General features: G+C 37.5%; 1 protein-coding gene across 5 annotated transcripts in view; it reads left to right on the top strand.

Moving 5' to 3' along the window:
- REXO5 (RNA exonuclease 5) overlaps positions 1-21,448 on the top strand; it is a 54,955-nt gene that overhangs the window by 15,534 nt on the left and 17,973 nt on the right. For 4 of the 5 annotated variants that reach the window (XM_067706440.1, XM_067706438.1, XM_067706439.1 and 1 more), the window contains 7 exons: positions 554-692; positions 835-929; positions 1,868-1,970; positions 4,578-4,681; positions 5,439-5,559; positions 18,014-18,118; positions 18,614-18,751. In XM_067706440.1, the coding sequence (XP_067562541.1) occupies positions 554-692; positions 835-929; positions 1,868-1,970; positions 4,578-4,681; positions 5,439-5,559; positions 18,014-18,118; positions 18,614-18,751 (805 nt within the window). The remainder of the gene's footprint in view (positions 1-553; positions 693-834; positions 930-1,867; positions 1,971-4,577; positions 4,682-5,438; positions 5,560-18,013; positions 18,119-18,613; positions 18,752-21,448) is intronic. The other variant, XM_067706441.1, reaches the window with a different exon arrangement.

Below are 21,448 nucleotides of genomic sequence, written 5' to 3'. Positions count from 1 at the left end.
TTGAACCCAGGCCCATGGCAGTGAAAGCATGGAGTCCTAACCACTGGACTGCCAGGGAATACCCATGATTATAAAAATGAAACATATACATGAATACATATGTATCAAAAAATATGATACAATATTTACTAAAGTGTAAAAAATGATCTCTGTGTGGTGGGATTATGGGCAGGTTATTTATTTTTATTTTTATTTATTTTTTTTGCGGTATGTGGGCCTCTCACTGTTGTGGCCTCTCCCGTTGCGGAGCACAGGCTACGGACGCGCAGGCTCAACGGCCATGGCTCACGGGCCCAGCCGCTCCACGGCATGTGGGGTCTTCCCGGACCGGGGCATGAACCTGTCCCCTGCATCGGCAGGCGGACTCTCAACCACTGTGCCACCAGGGAAGCCTGGCAGTTTTTAATTTCTTCTTTGTTATTTGATTTTCAACCTTGTTACACTGAGCATTTATTAATTTTTTATTTTTTAAAATATTCTTTTTGAAATGACTTTCGGGGGAGGAAAGCTTATTAATATCCTGGTCTGTCCATTTCTCTTTTTTTATTGAAAGTTTCTCAGGAATCACAAAGAAGATTCTTAACCCAGTGACAACCAAACTCAAAGATGTACAGAGACAGTTAAAAGCACTGCTTCCTCCCAACGCTGTGTTAGTGGGCCACTCCTTAGACTTAGATCTCAGAGCACTGAAAGTGAGTATCTGATTTAGGACTTAGTTTATCTAGCATATGTGCCTGTTTCATTAATCTCAGATCTAAAGCCTTCTGTCCCCCAACCCACCTGTTTTTTCCTTCAGCATAGGATGCTACTCATTCTATTCTCTTTCCTTCTCAGATGATACATCCATATGTTATTGATACATCATTGCTTTATGTCAGAGAGCAGGGCAGAAGATTTAAGCTCAAGTTCTTAGCCAAAGTTATTTTGGGGTAGGTTTGTTTGCATATTATAATATTGTCCTGATAGACTGGACATAAGTTAGAATATTGTATCTTATTTAATGCATATTGCAACGTTCAGCCTCTCTCCTTTCCTTCTTAGTTTATAAACATTATTATGAATTCTGAGATCCTAACTTCAGAGAGAATTATGACTCAGAAATGAAAAAACTGTGGGAATACAAAAAGGAGTTGCATTCATAGCTGAAGGTTGATGGATAGAACTAGACAGAGAAGAGGCAGAAAAGTTACCCAAAATTTCAAAACAGCGTTCCTATATTGAATGTATCATGTACAAACACATATTGTACAAAGATATTCATTATAGTATGATTTAAAATAGCCCAAAAGAATTCAGATATTCTACAGGACTAGTTAAATAAATTATGGTTATCTGCGTGACTAATACTTTGTTAGATCTTTATGTGCTAATAAGGGGACCTCTAAGACGCTACTGAGAACAAAATGGAGATGCAGAACAAGATGCGTAGATACTGAGATATTGATTGATGTAGATTAGATTTAGATATATCTATAGACATAAACATATGTATTTTTTAAGATTTTAAAAAACAAAGGATTTTTAAATATATAATAGACACTTGTATATAATAGAAAATTTCTGGAAGGTAACTTTAAAACAACAGCTACGTCTAAAAAGTGAGACAAGGGGTTGGTTGGGGAGTGGACCAGAGACTTTTTATTGAGTAGCCTTTGATGATACGCTCGCTGTAAACAAAGCCATTCCTGATCATTCTGTACCCTCAGTACCTTTCAGGTCCTGGCACTAAGTAATAAAGGAATCTTGATTGTGACTCAAATCTAATTACTAGAATGCTGAAATTCTACATGTAGCCAGAATATTTGGTATGAAAGACTCTATCATTAAAAATGCTCCCAGTTATGTCAATTTTACCTTGACTTTCCAGGAAGGATATACAGTGTCCAGATAGGTTTGGTCATGATGCCACAGAAGATGCTAGAACAGCCCTTGAATTGGCTCGGTATTTCCTCAAATATGGCCCAAAGAAGGTTAGTACCTTTGCTTTCCTTAAAATTATGAGGCTAGAACAGAGTCACAGACCACCATATCCTGCTGTTACCTTTCTTTACAAAAATGGCAGTGTAATTCAAGGTGAACATGTATTTGAAATTAAGACCTGTATCACTAGCATCATGTAGTGGTTAAATATGTCGTCTCTGAAGTTGGGCTTCCTTGTTTTTAAATAGGTCTGGCTGTATGCTATCTAGGGCAATTTCTCTGATCAACTTTAGTTTCCAGATCTGTAACATGGTAGCACACTTCTCTGGGATATTGGTGAGGGTAAATGAGATATTATGTAGTATAAAGCTCTTAGCACAGTGCCATGAATATATTAAGCACCATAATGTGGTGTTAATCATTGTAGCTGAGGGACTTCCCTGGTGGTCCAGTGGTGAAGACTCTGTACTTCCACTGCAGGGCGCACGGGTTTGATCCCTGGTTGAGGAACTAAAGATCCCGCATGCCACTTTTAATTCATTGTAGCTGATGCTAATAATTGTGATAATTATAAAAATCTAGATAGATTTTTGCTCTCTTGGGGTGTGAGTAGCATATCATTGTTTCAAAAGCAGTTCAGTGGGCCTGGATTAAAACAGCACATAAAGGAGGCATTGAAGAGGATGTAGTTTCTGACAGACTGTGTTATAACACATTCTAACCTATTAGATTGTCCCATTGTGTGATATTTTCTAGCATGACCCCATTATGAAATAAATGGTAGTCCATATAGAATAATAAAAAGCCAGAATAGTATTTTGTGTCATGGTGATAGAAAGACATGGTAAAATATCTTATGCGGCTTGTGAGTAATGGCCAACATTCACTGAGATCTTACGAAGTGTACTATTCTAAAATGCTTTATATACATTATCTTATCCTTATAACAACTCTGTAAGTTAACTATTGATATTATTATATATATGATCATTCAGAGGTTTTGAAAGGTTAATAACTTATTGAGGGTCCTAAAATTAGAGGCAGAACCAGGATTCAAACCAGGGTCTGTCAGATTCTAAAGCCTGTCTTTGCTTTACATGAGGAATTAGCAAACCTTTTCTGTAAAGGCCAAACAGTAAGTATTTTAGGCTCTACAGACCATACTGTCTCTATCACAGCTACTCAACTTGCTGTTGGTAGTGCAAAAGCAGCTATAACAGTATGTCAGTAAAAGGACACAGCTGTGTGCCAGTAAAACTTTATTTACAAAAAACTGACATTGGGCTGGACTTGATCCAATGACTGTAATATGCCAACCCCTGCTCTAAACCACTGCACTGAGGTTCTAAAAACTTGGTCTCAGGACCCATTTATCCTCAAAGAGCTTTTGTTTTTGTGGGTCATATCTATCAATATTTACCATATTAGAAATTACATATGAGAAAAATTATATTTACTAATTTGTTGAAAATATTTTTAAAAATCATTACATGTTAACATAAAAAATGTACTTTTATGGAAAAAAGCATTTTCAAAAAAATTAATGGGAAGAGTGTCATTGTTTTACATATTTTGCAAATCTCTTTAATGTCTAGCTACTAAGCTCCTGTTAAGGAGACTAGTGACTCTCTCATATCTGCTTTTACGTCCAATCTGTTGTGTTATATAGTTGGAGAAGATAGGACCTTGCAAACTTCCCCCTGAAAGGGTCTCTGGAACCCCTAGGAGTTCTCAAGCCACACTTTGAGAACAGTTGCATTTTGTTATGCTGCCACTTGATTTCCAGGAAAAATTGCATCTCACTTGAGTAAAATCTCAGGAAATCTGAATTAAGGATGGACTTTAGTTAATAATAAGATACCAGAAAAGAATCTAAAAAAGAGTGGATATATGTATATGTATAACTGATTTGCTTTGCTGTACAGCAGAAACTAACACAACATTGTAAATCAACTATACTCCAATATAAAATTTTAAAAAGAAAAAAAATAACATATCAATAGTGGTTCATTAATTGTGTCAAATACACCATACTAATTAAGATAGTAATAATAGTTGAAAATGGCAGTTGGATATATGTGGGAACTCTGTACTGTCTTTGTAGTTTTTCTGCAAATCTAAAATGATTCTAAGTAAAAAAAATAACTGTATCTCTACACATCAGAACTCCCAAATGGGCTCCCACTTTATGGAAAGAGAATAAACTAGAATACTTTTCATGATTTTGTGTTAGTCCAATAAAGTCTTTTTTTCATATTGCCATGAAAGCCATTCTTTTATAATTTCCAAAAGTTGCATGTTTGCAGAGAAGTAAGTTTTAAGTGACTTTGGAATGAATCATGAGCCAAAATTGCCATTGCTTTTCACTTAGCCCTACTTGGCCCTTTCCCATATTCATGTCACAACATCAGCAGCTGGTAACAGATTGCCATTCTTGGCTAAGCAGCCAGAAACCATCTGGTAACTATTGAACCCAGCCTGGGACTGTGGCAAGAGCAAAGTCACTGTCTACAGAAACAGAGCACACCACTTGAGTGGGTTTTTCTTGGATTTTGGGGGGGGTTTGGGTGTTTTTTTGTTTGTTTGGTTTCTTTTTTTTTTTAGCCTCAAATACTTTGCAAGATATTAAATGATTTTACCACTTTATTTTCCTTCAGATTGCAGAACTAAATCTGGAGGCACTAGCTAGTCACCAAGAACTAGAAGCAGCAGGTCTAGAGCCGAGAAATACAGCAGAAGTAGTGCAGCAGCTAAACACAAGGTAATATTTTTCAGTTCTAAATGGTCGCAAAGACAAATGGAGTATCTGGTTTCTTATTTAATAACAAAACCTGGCATATTTTTTTCCTCTTTTGAGTCTATTGAGAAATATTTACCAATAATATGAGTAACATTCTTCCATTAGAAAAACCATGGATGGAAAAAGACCACGTACTGCCCTAAATAGCATCTGTTTTTCTAATTTTCTGAATCTATTGATTGGTCTTAAAATAACTCACTTTACAAAAAAAGTAAGACATTGAAATACATTGAACTAAGTGGCATTAGGGGAGATGATAGACTAGTGAGTATTTTGATTAGAAGAGTCGGCTATAGCCTTGATGTATTGCCCAGATTGGGAAAAAGACAAACAAAAAACAGACTCAGAAGAGGTTTGTCTCTATACCATAGTAAACGTTTCAGATCCTTAGAATCTAGCCTAAATTTTGGTAAAGAGTTTTGAGTATATTTTTTGTTTATCCTTCCTTTCCCTAAATGTAGAACAACAATGTTCAATATGATTTCTGTAATGGTGGAAATGTTCTATATCTTTGCTGTCCAAAAAGGTCCATACATGTAGACCTTATAGTACATGTGATTAGTGCAATTAAGGAACTGAATTTTTATTTTATTTTATTTTAATTTAAATAACCACACGTTGCTAATGGCTACCAGGTTCGACAGTGCAAGTATAGAGAAGTAATTCTTGGGTTAGGGAAAACTGTTGTTCCTACCTGATCTCTTCTCCTTCTGTACAGTGTTTTAGAATGCTTGGACTCAGTGGGCCAGAAGCTACTTTTCTTGACTCGGGAGGCAGATGCTACTGAACTTTCTTCTTCCCAAAACTGTCAAACTATTAAGTGCTTGTCAAATAAAGAGGTGAGTGACCCAGTATCTCTTTGAAGGTTGCATTCAGAGTAGAGGGTAATGTAACCCTTTGCAACCCATGCAAGTATCAAGCTTTTTTTCATCAGCAACTTTAGCTACCATTAGCCAGTCTGGCTTCTATCTCAAATTTTGTGTGGAGCACTTTTAGTCTCAGTTACCCCATAGGAGCAGAACTGTCAGCTGCCAGTGTCTGTTTCCAGATTCCAGCAGGCCTGTAGCTTTGGCCTTGCACACCACTTTGAATTTCTATTCTTTTTTCTGGTTCATGGAGATGTTTATCTTGGTTTTTAGCCTGACTATATTTTTTTGGTTTTCCTATATATATATTTTTTTTTATATTTTACCTATCATTGCTATGTGTGTATAGCAGAAGGGATGCATCAAAGCATGGACTTATGTCATCTTGTTCAGAGGCTCTGTAATTTTTTTTAAGCATTTTATTTGGAAATAATTTCAAACTTACAGGAAACTTGCATGAATGGTGGAATATCTGTATACCTTCTATGTAGATTCATCTTCTGTTAATACTCTGCCTCATTTGCTTTATTAGTTGTGTGTGTGCTGGGTTGCTCCTGCACTTTTTACACTTTCTCGCTCTCTCTTCCTATGTCTATATGACATTTCAGTTTTTAGTTTCCTTTAGTCTGGAACCATTCCTCAATCTTTCTTTGTCTCATGACACTGGTAATTTCATTTTGGGTTTCCTCATGATTAGATTCAGGTTATGCCACAACAAGAGGCATATGTTGTCCGTCTGTCCCTCTCTTCTGTTTATTTTGATGACCTTAACAAGGTGTTGTCTAGTTTCTCCACTGTAGAGTTACTGTTTTTTCCCCTTGCTTTGAATAATATGTGAGGATACACTTTAAGAACAGCAAATATCCTGCTTTTCATCAAAATCCCCACCTCCTCTTTTATTTAGCAAAAACTGATGATTCTCATCTGAACCAGTTTTTACTGTGAGCCAGTTTTTATTGTACAATGATGGTTTTCCAACTCTCTATATTTCCTCCATATTAACTAGTTGTTACTCAGTAATGAGCAAGAGTCCTCCCTTTACCTTATTTGTTCATTCATTCATTCCGTGTGGACTCACGGATTCCTGTTTATTTCAGTGGTTTATAATTTATAATTGTACTAAATTGTTTTGGTTTACACATTTCTCAGATTTGGTAAGCAGTAGCCCCTTCAAGCTGGCCCCTCTGTTCTTGTGACATGCGCCCATAATTTTTTTTGAGCATTTTCTTCCTACTGGCACAATAAGAAAGTCAGGTTCATCTTGGTATTAGAAACCAAGATCTGGATGCTGGATGTGCATATTTTTACTGGGATGTCTTTGCTTCTAGACCCTCAAAGCAGACAGTTAGGAAATATATGCATGTAGGTAGGATATGCGCACACACACACACACATTTGTATGTACACACAAATAAATATTTAAGAAATCAAGTGTCTATACCAGTACCTCTAATTTCAGCCCTTGCACAGGATTCTTCGTTGCTTTTCCTCATTTCATCTTTGTATCTCCCTTTATAAGTTACTTGGATTCCTTTTTTCCTCCCCTTCAGATTAGCTCTTATGCATTTAGAATACAGTTGGGTTCATTTGTTTCAATTTGCTTTTAGTTTTAGGGTTTTTTTCTCTCTTCCATCCTTGTTGATTTATTTTTTGGATCTATAGAACATTAACAAGCTTCCAAAAGCAAAACTACACAAACAAGTATACTAAAAGAAGTGTCATTCCTTCTCATATCTATTTCACCCAGTCCGCCCTCCACCTATCTCATGTAAGTAAATAACATTGTTGTTTTCTGATTTATCCTTCCTTTGTTCCATTTTTTGTAAAGAAAAGTAGATATATATATGCTTTTTTATTTCGTTTTCTTTCTTACACAGAAGCTAACATACTATATAAATAAACTCTTGCAGTTGGCTTTTTTCCCTTAACAAGATGTCCTGGAAATCATTACCAGGACATAAGGTTCCAACTTCCCGTTTTTGCATATGGATATCCAGTCTTCCCAGTCTCATTTTTTGAAGAAACTATCCATTTCATATTGAATGTTCTTGGCACCCTTGTCAAAGATCACTTGACCATATATACAGAGCTTTATTTCTGAACTCTCTTTTGTTCCATTAGTCTATTTGTCTGTCTTTATGCCAGTACCACACTGTTTTGATTACTGTAGTTTTTAATATGTTTTGAAATCAAGAAGTTTGTGTCATCTGACTTCATTCATTTTCAGGATTATTTTGGCTATTCAGAGTCCTTTGAGATTCCTTATGAATTTTAGGATGATTTTCTTCTATTTCTGCAAAAAATGACATTAGGATTTTAATAGGGATTGAATTGAATCCATAGGTTGCTTTGTATACTGCTGACAACAATAGTGTGTTCCAGTCCCTGAACATGGAATGTTTCCTTTTATTTGTGTCTTTTAAAATTTCTTTCAGCATTGTTTTGTAGGGTTTTATTTGTTTTTTGTTTTTTTGCGGTATGCGGGCCTCTCACTGTTGTGGCCTCTCCCGTTGCGGAGCACAGGCTACGGACGCGCAGGCTCAGTGGCCATGGCTCACGGGCCCAGCCACTCCGCGGCACGTGGGATCTTCCCGGACTGGGACACGAACCCATGTCCCCTGCATCGGCAGGTGGACTCTCAACCACTGCGCCACCAAGGAAGCCCTGTTTTGTAGTTTTTAGCATAGAAATGTTTCACCTCCTTGGTTCGGTTTATTCCTAAGTATCTTATTCTTTTTTGATGCTATTGTACATGAGATTTTTTTTTTAATTTCCTTTTTTGATTGTTCATTGTTAGTATGTAGAAACACAACTGATTTTTTGTGTGTTGATTTTGAATCTTTCAAATTTGCTGAACTCATTGTTTAGTCCTGACATTGCTTTTGTAGAATTGTTAGGGTTTTCTGCATGTCCTATGTGAACAGAGAGAGCTTTTCCAATTTGGATGGCTTTTGTTTCCTTTTCTTACCTAATTACTCTGGTTAGAACTCTCAATACTGTGTTGAATAGAGTGGCAAGAGCAGACATCCTTGTTCCTGATCTTACAGAAAGTTTTCAGTCTTTCACCTTTGAGTGTGATGTTAGCTGTGGGCTTTTCATATATGGCCTTTATTATGTTGGAGTAGTTTCCTTCTATTTCTAGTTTGTTGAGTGTTTTTATCTCGAAAGAGTTTGAATCTTGTCAAATGCTTTTTCTGCATCAGTTGATTGATCATGTGGTTTTGTCTTTCATTCTGTTAATGTGGTATATTACATGGAATTGTTTTCATACATTGAACCATCCTTGCATTCCAGGAATACATCTCACTTGGTCATGGTGTATAATACTTTTAATGTGCTGTTGAATTCAGTTTGCTGACATTTTGCTATTTAAAGTAATCACTAGATTGGAAGAACTATTTCCATTTTGTTGTTTTCTGTATGTCTTACAGCTTTTTGTCCCTCCTCTCCTTTCTACTGTCTTCCTTTGAGTTTTGATTTTTTTTTTTTTGGTAGAGACGTGCTTTGATACCCTTCTCATTTCCTTTTGTGTATGTTCTATAGATATTTTCTTTGCAGTTATCATTGCAGTTACATAAAACATCTTAAAATTATAACATTCCATTTTAAATGGATAGCAGTTTAATTGCATACAAAAACTGTACTCCTATAAGATCCACCCCCTCGACTTTGTTACTGATATCATAGATTGCATCTTTATATGTTATATGCCCATTAACATAGGCATATAGTTATTTTTTTCATGTTTTTGTCATTTAAGTTCTGAATAAGAATTAAAAGTGAATTTATGCACCAAAGTTACATTAATACAGGTTATTATATGTGTCCATGTATTACCTTAACTGGAAAACTTTTTCATGTTGTTGTCTAGTATCCTTTCGTCTTGAAGGACTCCCTTTAGCATTTCTTATAAGAGCAGGCCTAGTGATAATAAACTTTCTCAACTTTTTTTTTCCCCTGCATTTTTGAAGCATAGTTTTGCTGGATACGGTTTTCTTGGTTGATGGTTGTTTTTTGTTTTTGTTTTCTTTTTTTTGGTTGATGGTTTTTTTGTTGTTGTTTTTTTTTGCGGTACACGGGCCTCTCACTGTTGTGGCCTCTCCTGTTGTGGAGCACAGGCTCCGGACGTGCAGGCTCAGGGACCATGGCTCACAGGCCCAGCCGCTCCGCGGCATGTGGGATCTTCCCGGACCGGGGAACGAACCCGTGTCCCCTGCATCAGCAGGCGGACTCTCAACCACTGCACCACCAGGGAAGCCCGGTTGATGGTTTTTTATTTTATCAGTTTGAATATCTCATGCCACTCTCTTCTGGCCTGTAAGGTTTCTGTTAAGAAATCCACTGATAATCTTATGAAAGTTTCCTTGTATGTGATGATTTGCTTTTCCCTTGCTGCTTCCAAGATTCTCTAATTTTGACTTTTAACAATTTGATTGTAATGTGTCTTTCTGTGGGTGTCTTTGGATTTATCTTTCTTGGAGTTCTTTCAGCTTATTGAATTTGTATGTTCATTTCTTTCCTCAGATATGGAGGGTTTTCAGCCATTATTTCTTCAAATAAGCTCTCTGCTCCTTTCTCTTTTCTTCTGGGACTCCTTTAATTTGTAAATTGGTCCTAATGATGGTGTCCCAAGGGCTGTTAGACTCTGTTTCCTTTTCTTCTTCTTCTTTTTTTTTTTTTTTGCTTTAACTTAATGACTTCAAAGATCTGTTTTCAAGTTTGCCTGATCAAGTCTGATGTTGAACCCCTTTAGTGAATTTTCCAACTCACTTAATGTATTTTTCAGCTGCAGAATTTGTTTGGTTCTTTTTTCTTTGAATTTTATTTTATTTTTTTATACAGCAGGTTCTTATATAAGTTACCTATTTTATACATATTACTGTATATATGTCAATCCCCAGCTCCCCCAATTCATCCCACCACCACATCCCCACCACCTGCTTTTCCCCCTTGGTGTCCATACGTTTGTTCTCTACACCTGTGCCTCTATTTCTGCCTTGCAAACTGCTTCATCTGTACCGTATTTCTAGATTCCACATACGTGCGTTAATATATGATACTTGTTTTTCTCTTTCAGACTTACTTCACTCTGTATGACAGTCTCTAGGTCCATCTGCGTCTCTACAAATGACCCAGTTTCGTTCCTTTTTATGGCTGAGTAACATTCCATTGTATATATGTACCACATCTTCTTTATCCATTCGTCTGTTGATGGGCATTTAGGTTGCTTCCATGACCTGGCTATTGTAAAGAGTGCTGCAATGAACACTGGGTTGCATGTGTCTTTTTGAACTACGGTTTTCTCTGGGTATATGCCCAGTAGTGGGATTGCTGGGTCATATGGCAATTCTATTCATAGTTATTTAAGGAACCTCCATACTGTTCTCCATAGTGGCTGTATCAATTTACATTCCCACCAACAGTGCAAGAGGGTTCTCTTTTCTCCACACCCTCTCCAGCATTTGTTGTTTGTAGATTTTCTGATGATGCCCATTCTAACCAGTGTGAGGTGATAACCTCATTGTAGTTTTGATTTGCATTTCTCTAATAATTAGTGATGTTGAACATCTTTTCATGTGCCTCTTGGCCATCTGTATGTCTTCTTTGGAGAAGTGTCTATTTAGTTCTTCTGCCCATTTTTTGATTGAATTATTTGTTTTTTTAATATTGAGCTGCATGAGCTATTTATATATTTTGGAGATTAGTCCTTTGTCCATTGATTCATTTGCAAATATTTTCTCCCATTCTGAGGGCTGTCTTTTCATCCTGTTTCTAGTTCCCTTTGCTGTGCAAAAGCTTTTAAGTCTCATTAGGTCCCATTTGTTTATTTTTGTTTTTCTTTTCATTACTCTAGGAGGTGGATCAAAAAAGATCTTGCTGTGATTTATGTCAAAGAGTGTTCTACCTATGTTTTCCTCTAAGAGTTTTATAGTGTCTGGTCTTACATTTAGGTCTCTAATTCATTTTGAGTTTATTTTTGTGTATGGTGTTAGGGAGTTTTCTAATTTATTCTTTTACATGTAGCTGTCCAGATTTCCCAGCACCACTTATTGAAGAGACTGTCTTTTCTCCATTGTATATCCTTGCCTCCTTTGCCATAGGTTAGTTCACCATAGGTGCATGGGTTTATCTCTGGGCTTTCTATCCTGTTCCATTGACCTGTATGTCTGTTTTTGTGCCACTACCATATTGTCTCGATGACTGTAGCTTTGTAGTATAGTCTGAAGTCACAGAGTCTGATTCCTCCAGCTCCGTTTTTTTCCCTCAAGACTACTTTGGCTATTTGGGATCTTTTGTGTCTCTGTACAAATTTTAAGATTTTTTGCTCTAGTTCCATAAAAAATGCCATTGGTAATTTGATAGGGATTGCATTGAATCTGTAGATTGCTTTGGGTAGTATAGTCATTTTCACAATATTGATTGTTCCAGTGCAAGAACATGGTATATCTCTCCATCTGTTGGTATCATCTTTAATTTCTTTCATCAGTGTCTTATAGTTTTCTGCATACAGATCTTTTGTCTCCCTAGGTAGGTGTATTCCAAGATATTTTATTCTTTTTGTTGCAGTGGTGAATGGGATTGTTTCGTTAATTTCTCTTTCTGATTTTTCGTTGTTAGTGTATAGGAATGCAAGAGATTTCTGTGCATTAATTTTGTATCCTGCAACTTTACTAAATTCATTGATTAGCTCTAGAAGTTTTCTGGTGGCATCTTTAGGATTATCTATGTAGAGTGTCATGTCATCTGGAAACAGTGACAGTTTTACTTCTTCTTTTCCAATTTGTATTCCTTTTTTTTCTTTTTCTCCTCTGATTGCTGTGGCTAGGACTTCCAAAACTATGTTGAATAATAGTGGCGAGAGTGCACATCCTTATCTTGTTTCTGATCTTAGAGGAAATGCTTTCAGTTTTTCACCATTGAGAAAGATGTTTGCTGTGGGTTTGTTGTATGTGACCTTTATTATGTTGAGGTAGGTTCCCTCTGTGCCCACTTTCTGAAGAGTTTTTATCATAAATGGTGTTGAATTTTGTCAAAAGCTTTTTCTGCATCTATTGAGATGATCATATGGTTTTCATTCTTCAATATGTTAATATGTTGTATCACATTGATTGAGTTGCATATATTGAAGAATCCTTGCATCCCTGGGATAAATCCCACTTGATCATGGTGTATGATCCTTTTAATGTGTTGTTGCATTCAGTTTGTTAGTATTTTGTTAAGGATTTTTGCATCTATATTCATCAGTGATATTGGTCTGTAATTTTCTTTTTTTGTAGTATCTTTGTCTGGTTTTGGTATCAGGGTGATGGTTGGCCTTGTAGAATGAGTTTGGGAGTGTTCCTTCCTCTGCAATTCTTTGGAAGAGTTTGAGAAGGTTAGGTCTTCTCTAAATATTTGATAGAATTCACCTGTGAAGCCATCTGGTCCTGGACTTTTGTTTGTTGGAAGATTTTTAATCACAGTTTCAGTTTCATTACTTGTGATTGGTCTGTTCATTTTTTCTATTTCTTCCTGGTTCAGTCTTGGAAGGCTACACGTTTCTAAGAATTTGTCCATTTCCTCCAGGTTGTCCATTTTATTGGCATAGAGTTGCTTGTAGTTGTCTCTTACGATGCTTTGTATGTCTGGGGTGTCCGTTGTAACTTCTCTTTTTTCCTTACTAATGTTATTGATTTGAGTCCTCTTCCTCTTTTTCTTGATGAGTCTGGCTAAAGGTTTATCAATTTTGTTTATCTTCTCAAAGAAACAGCTTTTAGTTTTATTGATTGTTGCTATTGTTTTCTTTGTTTCTCTTTCATTTATTTCTGCTCTGATCTTTACAATTTCTTTCCCTCTACTACCTTTAGGTTTTGTTTGTTCTTCTTTCTCTAGTTCCTTTAGGTGTAAGGTTAGATTGTTTATTTGAGATCGTTCTTGTTTCTTGAGGTAGGCTTGTATTGCTATAAACTTACCTCTTAGATCTGCTTTTGCTGCATTCCATAGGTTTTGGATCGTCGTGTTTTTGTTGTCATTTGTTTCTAGGTATTTTTTTGATTTCCTCTGATTTCTTCAGTTATCTCTTGGTTATTTAGTAAGGCATTGTTTAGCCTCCACATGTTTGCGTTTTTTACGTTTTTTTCCCTGTAATTTATTTCTTAATCTCATAGCGTTGTGGTCGGAAAAGATGCTTGATATGATTTCAATTTTCTTAAATTTACCAAGGCTTGATTTGTGACCCAAAATGTGATCTATCCTGGAGAATGTTCCGTGTGCACTTGAGAATAAAGTGTAATCTCCTGTTTTCGGATGGAATGTCCCATAAATATCAATTAAATCTATCTGGTCTGTTGTGTCATTTAAAGATTGTGTTTCCTTACTAATCTTTTGTCTGGATGATCTGTCCATTGGTGTAAGTGAGGTGTTAAAGTCCCCCACTGTTATTGTGTTACTGTTCATTTCCTCTTTTATAGCTGTTAGCATTTGCCTTATGTATTGAGTTGCTCCTATGCTGGGTGCATATATGTTTATAACTGTTATATCTTCTTCTTGGATTGATCCCTTGATTATTATGTAGTGTCTTTTCTTGTCTCTTATAACATTCTTTATTTTAAAGTCTATTTTGTCTGATACGAATATTGCTACTCCGGCTTTCTTTTGATTTCCATTTGCATGGAATATCTTTTTCCATCCCTTCACTTTCAGTCTGTATGTGTCCCTAGGTCTGATGTGGGTCTCTTTAGACAGCATATACATGGGTCTTGTTTTTGTATCCATTCAGTGAGCCTGTGTCTTTTGGTTGGAGCATTTAATCCATTCACATGTAAGGTAATTATCGATATGTTCCTGTTACCATTTTCTGAATTATTTTGGGTTTGTTTTTGTATGTCCTTTTCTTCTGTGTTTCCCACTTAGAGAAGTTCCTTTAGCATTTGTTGTAGCGCTGGTTTGGTGGTGCTGAATTCTTTTAGCTTTTGCTTGTCTGTAAAGCTTTTGATTTCTCCGTCAATCTGAATGAGATCCTTGCTGAGTAGAGCAATCCTGGTTGTAGGTTCTTCCCTTTCATCACTTTAAATATATTATGCCATTCCCTTCTGGCTTGTAGAGTTTCTGCTAAGGAATCCGCTGTTAACCTTATGGGGATTCCTTTGTATGTTATTTGTTGGTTTTCCCTTGTTACTTTTAATAATTTTTCTCTGTCTTTAATTTTTGTCAATTTGATTACTATGTGTCTCGGCGTGTTTCTCCTTGGGTTTATCCTGCCTGGGACTCTTTGCACTTCCTGGACTTGGCTGGCTATTTCATTTCCCATGTTTGGGAAGTTTTCAACTATAATCTCTCCAAATATTTTCTTGGGTCCTTTCCCTCTCTCTTTTCCTTCTGGGTCCCCTAGAATGCTAATGTTGGTGCATTCAATGTTGTCCCAGAGGTCTCTTAGGCTGTCTTCATTTCTTTTCATTCTTTTTTCCTTTATTCTGTTCTGCAGCAGTGAATTCCACCTTTCTGTCTTCCAGGTCACTTATCCGTTCTTCTGCCTCAGTTGTTCTGCTATTGATTCCTTCTAGTGTATTTTTCATTTCAATTATTGTATTGTTCATCTCTGTTTGTTTGTTCTTTAATTCTTCTAGGTGTTTGTCCTTTAATTCTTCTAGGTCTTTGTTAAACATTTCTTGCATCTACTCTTCGCCTCCATTCTTTTTCCAAGGTTCTGAATCATCTTCACTATCACTATTCTGAATTCTTTTTTTGGAAGGTTGCCTATCTCTACTTCATTTAGTTGTTTTTCTGGGGTTTTATCTTGTTCCTTCATCTGGTAAAAAGTCCTCTGCCTTTTCATTTTGTCTGTCTTTCTGTGAGTGTGTTTTACATTCCACAGGCTGCAGGATTATACTTCTTCTTGCTTCTGCTGTCTGCCCCCTGGTAGATGAGGCTATCTAAGAGGCTTGTGCAAGCTTCCTGACAGGAGGGACTGGTGGTGGGTAGAGCTGGCTGTTGCTCTGGTGGGCAGAGCTCAGTAAAACTTTAATCCACTTGACTGCTGATGGGTGGGGCTGGGTTCCCTCCCTGTTGGTTGCTTGGCCTGAGGCAACCCAACACTGGAGCCTACCTGGGCTCTTTGGTGGGGCTAATGACTGACTCTTGGGAGGGCTAATGCCAACAAGTACTTCCCTGAACTTCTGCTGCCAGTGTCCTTGTCCCTGGGGTGAGCCAGAGTCGCCCCCCACCTCTGCAGGAGACCCTTGAACACTAGCATGTAGGTCTGTTTCACTTTCCTATGGGGTCACTGCTCCTTTCCCCGGGTCCTGATGCACATACTACTTTGTGTGTGCCCTCCAAGAGGGGAGTCTCAGTTTCCCCCAGTCCTGTCGAAATCCTGCAGTCAAATCCCGCCAGCCTTCAAAGTCTAATTCTGTGGGAATTCCTTCTCCTGTTTCCAGACCCCCAGGTTAGGAAGCATGACATGGGGCTCAGAACCTTCACTCCCATGGGTGGGCTTCTGTGGTATAATTGTTCTCCATTTTGTGAGTCACTCACCCAGTGGTTATCGGATTTGATTTTATTGTGATTGGGCCACTCCTACCATCTCATTGTGGCTTCTCCTTTGTCTTTGGATGTGGGTTATCTTTTTTTGGTGAGTTCCAGTGTCTTCCTATCAATGATTGTTCAGCAGTTAGTTGTGATTCCGGTGCTCTTGCAAGAGGGATGAGTGCATGTCCTTCTACTCCACCATCTTCTCAGGAAATTTTTAGAAGACATCCATTTTACAACATATAATAGTAGCTGTTTCTTGCCTCCCCACCGCCACTCCACGAGGAGAGAGCAGGCAGGCGGATTGGTGGTACCGCACACTGGCAGCCCGTGGCCCTGCTGGCCCGGGCTCGGCCGGCCGCTCCACCCCACCGCCATTGCCTCCGCCACCGCAGTGTGTGTCTGGTTCTGTTTTATAGTTGCTGTCTCTTTAGTGAAATACTTACTTTGTTCATGCATAATTTTCCTGATTTCATTAGTTGTCTGTCTATCTTTGTTCTCTTTTAGTTCTTTTTTTTTTTTTTTTTTGTCAACTACCTCTCCAATTGTTAGTGCCTGGCATGGTGGAAGGGAAGACTTTCACTAATCAGCTCAGCCTGAGGTTTCAGGACCTCTCGAACATACTTTGAGGATGTGTCTTCTCTGAGCTTGTGCAGGTGCTTTTAGTTGTCTCATATTCCCTGAGCAGCTTGTCCCTGTTTCTCCTCAGAGCTTGCAATCTGTTGCTCCTCCTGACATCTGCTTTTGTAACTGCAGCTCTAATGTGCTGTGGTGATTGCATATGTTTTCAGTGGCTTCCAGACAAGGCTGCCAGTCCTATCAGTGCTCTGAGTCAGGTGAGACAGAAACTAGTCCCTCAGGCAGTGCCCAGCCTAGCCATGACATTGGCTGCATGGTCCACTCTTGTTTCTGTCCAGAGGGAAGATCTCCAGTGTGGGAAACTTCCTCTGTGTTGAGCCCTGCTGGGTCAGATAGGGGAAGGGACGGATGGGTACACAAAACTACATATTTTCCTTTCCCTTTTGCTGGAATCCCTTCTGGTTGTTGTTGTTGTTTCTGGGTGCTGTAACTTCTCAACTGGTCTCTAGAGTTGTTGCAAAGGTATTCTGGTCTATATAGTGTTAACTCGGTGTCTATGGAAAACTGAGGGCTTAAAGCTGCCTTGTACTCTATCTTGCTGATGTCATGCTCTCTTTTCCTTTTTTTAAAGTGTTGGGGTTTTTTTGAGAAAGATGTGCTGGGAAAAATAAGTTTATAATGCTCTTGGGAGGGACTGGTATTTGTTTTATTTTTTTTCCCCCCGCAGGATCCTTAATTTCCCTCCTGATTTCTTTATTTCCTTCTTTTCCTTCACTGCAGTGTCTCCAGCAGGGTATTGCCTCTTCTCTATATATCTGATTCTTCCCCAGAAGCACTGCTTCTCTGAGGCTGTCAAGTCTCTTCCTTGTAGTTAAGTGCCTGAACTATTAAAGTTGTGACCTGTGTTCATTATTTTGGCATTTTGTTGTACTTTCTTGCTGGGGCTGATTTTGTTTGTTTCATCCAAGTCTTCCATGCCCCTTGATTTTTTTTTTTCCCCCCAGAGTCTCTTGTGTCTCTTCTCCCTCTCTTTATTCATAGGCTTGCAGAATTTAACTTGTTTCTTTACTTAGAGGTAATTTGAAGCTTGTAGTAGCCTGCTTCTTAGTAATGCTGAAGATCTGGGTCATATGTGATTCTATTTATTCTCTTTCCTGATTATATGGTTTTTCTACAAGACTGTGTGGTGTCACCATTTTCTTCTGGACCTTGAAGTCAGCCTCATATTGCTTTTTAATATGGGTAAAAAGACAACCGTTGTTTATATTACTGTGGCTCACCTCCATGAGCCACAGTAGACTATTAGGTTCCTGCTTCATCCAGGCTGTGCTGTTTTCTGCAGGTTCTTGAGCAGGCTAGAGTGGAAGTCCCCCTGTTTACCTTCAGCATCGTGCAGTTCTCTCTTGAACCCTTTCCACCCAACCTCAGTGAGGAGATGAGCAAAAGAGTAAGTGAATGGGTTCTGCTAGATGATTTATTTGACCTATTATAATCTCTCCCCATTAAGGAAAGTAATACATGCTTCATTAAATTTACTGTATACTTCTCTAAATTTTTTCTATATGTATCAATATATTACCATTTTCATTTTTATAAAAATGGGAATCAGACTATATATACTGTTTTGCAACTTTATTTATTCCTTTAACAGTATATCTTACACATCTGTTCATAACACTATATAATCTTATTTCCCTTGTGCTGCATAGTTTTCCATTGTATGATATACCTATTTTCAGCATTTGCACTTTATAAATTTTTGCTATTCCAAATAATGATGCAATGAAATCCCTGTATACAAATCCTTGTACATTTGGCAAGTGTTTGTGTTAAGAAATTCCTTGAAAGGAATTATCCCATGTTTTGACTCATGATTTCTTTAGATTTGACTTAATTCTCTTTCCACATCCACCTCCTTACTATTCTGTTGTTTTTCTTATAGATGAAGATCAAGTGGATGGAGATGTCAACTGTCTATGCTGGGCCATTTAGCAAAAATTGTAACCTTAGAGCTCTGAATAGGCTGTTTGAGAGTTTTGGTCCAGTCCTGTCAGTGACTCTTACTCTTGAATCCCATCAGGTAATGAGACAAGAAAACTTAGATTTTGACCTTCTAATCTAGTGTGGGAAATTCAGATGCCTTCTAGGGTCCTTCAAGTATTAGTGATTTGAGCTTGATTGTCACTGACTGGAATGTGAGACATGCTCTGTCTCATGGGAACAGTGTTGACCCATAAGAATGTGTGCCCCATATTGCCAGATCTTCTGATTTTTTTGTTTTGAGAATCAAGAAATCTGCCAATTTTCATATTGTTGGCTCCAATTTTCTTAAATATTATGTAAGCCAGACAAAAAATACGTCTAGTGGTTTAATGTAGTTTATGGGCTTCATGCTTGTGACTTCAGCTTTAAATGATAAAATGCCCTTTCAAAAACAGCAGTAGCTTCCATGTGCCGGGAAGTCTGTAGGGCTTAAATCCAAAGTAGGCGCATAGCTGGGTTAAGATACTAGAGGAGTAGGGCTTTTTGTTGTTGTTGCTGTTAGCTCTCCAATCTCTTGGAGTAAGTTTTGTTTATTAGTTTGTTATTTACATAAAAACCCTATAAAGAGTTTAATTATTTTTACTTTTTAAGAAATAATACTTGTATATGGTTTAAAAAATTCATACTTTTTAAAAGGATGTATAGATACATCCTTTTGTATAGATAGAGTAAGCCTCTATCTTCATGGTCATAGCAGGAAGTCAGATAAAGACTAAAGTTACTATATGAAGCAATAACAACATTATAAGCACTATGAGACAGGAAGCCATGAAAAGAATTGAAAATAAAAACTTAGAATATATGTAGAATGATATACAATAACTGGTAACAATGAAGGCCTCCAGGGAGAGAGGAACTAGGTGACTGGGAACAGGGGTTAGGGGAAGACTTTTCACTGTAAATTTTTTTGTACCTTTAGAATTTTGATATAGGCAACTATTAATCTGGTGCATTAAACTATTATGTGTAATAGCTAATAATACAACTAATAACTATTAGGTTTAGTAACTATTAAAGTGAAGCAAAAATTAAAGTCTCTAAAGCGATCTAACTGCAGAATCCTAGATGTTTAAAATGTGCTTTCCCCAAATCTTTTATTGTCTTTCCTACACCTAAAAACAGAAATAAAAAGATCATCCCTGGGAACATAGACTGAGGGATGGGAAAGGGTATTCAAGGAACTGTCACTCCTTCCTGTAAGTCGTCTTGTCTTTTTTTTTCTTTCTTTCTTTTTGTAAAGTATACATAAAATTTGCCTTTTAAACCATTTTTATGTATAGTTCAGTGTTATTAAGTACATTCTCTCTAGAACTTTTTCATCATCCCATACTGAAACTCTGTACCCTTTAAACAGTAACTCCCCAGTCCCCTTTCTCCCAGGCTTATTAACTACTATTGTGTTTCCTGTCTTATAAATTTGACTACTCTATGTATATCATATAAGTGGAATCCTACAATATTTGTCCTTTTGTGTCTGGCTTATTTCACTTAGCATAATGTCTTCAGGGTTCACCCATGATGTAGTATGTATCAGAATTTCATTTCTTTTCAAGGCTGAATTATATTCCATTGCATGATTATACCACATTTTGTTTATCCATTCGTCCATCGATGAACATTTGAATTGTTTCCACATTTTAGCCATTCTGAATAATGCTACTATGAAATGAACATGGATGTACAAGTATTTGTTTGAGTCCCTGTTTTCAGTTCTTTTGGGCGATATACACAGATGTGGAATTTCTGGGTTAAATGATAATTCATTTCATTTTTTGAGGAACTGCCATACTGTTTTCTATAGCAGCTGCACGATTTTACATTCCCACCCGCAATGCCAAGGGTTCCAACTTCTCCATGTTCCAGCTGACACTTGGGTTTTTTTTTTTGGTCTTTTTTGTTGTTTGTTTGTTTTGGGCTGCGCCCCATGTGGGATCTTAGTTCCCCGACCAGGGAATGAACCCGTGCCCCGTGCATTGGAAGCTAGGGGGTCCTAACCACTGGACCGCCAGGAATTCCCCTGACACGTGGTTTTTTTTGTTTGTTTTTGGTTTGGGGGGGAGGGTTGTTTAGATAGTAGCCATCCTAATGGGTGTGAAGTATCAATAGTATCTCATGGTTTTGACTTGCAGCTCCCTAATGATTAGTGATGTTGAGCATTTCTTTGTATGCTTATTGGCCATTGGTATATCTTCTTTGGAAAAATGTCTATGCAAGTCCTTTGCCTATTTTTTAATTGGGTTGATTTTTTTGTGTTGAGTTTTAGGAGTTCTCTATATATTTTAGATATGAATCCTTCAGTAGATATGTGATTTGCAAATATTTTCTCCCATTCGTTCTGCTGCCTTTTGACATTGTTGATGGTTGTTCTTTGATACACTTTTTAATTTTGATAAAGTTTAACTTCTCATTTTTTTTTGTTGCCTGTGCCTTTGGTGTCATATTCAGGAATCATTGCCAAATCCAATAAAATGAAGCTTTTCTATGGGAGCACTTTAATCTCCATGATGATGCTGTGGCTCAGACCATCACATAGATTTAGACACTCTGGTGTTAATCAAGTGCAAAATAAGTCAATTTGAAGATGCAAATCCAGTGGAAGAACTTAACCTCCCCAAGCTTGTAGGAAAGCTGCTTGTCTAAAATTAAGCTAATAAGGCAAATGGGAATCTCTGCCTGTGACTTGCAGCGGTAACTTTAGTGATTTATAATAAATGGTATGGGGGCTTCTCTGGTG

The sequence above is a fragment of the Pseudorca crassidens genome, chromosome 15 (genome assembly GCF_039906515.1).
Source record: "Pseudorca crassidens isolate mPseCra1 chromosome 15, mPseCra1.hap1, whole genome shotgun sequence".
NCBI classification, from domain to species: Eukaryota; Metazoa; Chordata; class Mammalia; order Artiodactyla; family Delphinidae; genus Pseudorca; species Pseudorca crassidens.
This window is presented reverse-complemented; position numbering and strand designations above follow the sequence as displayed.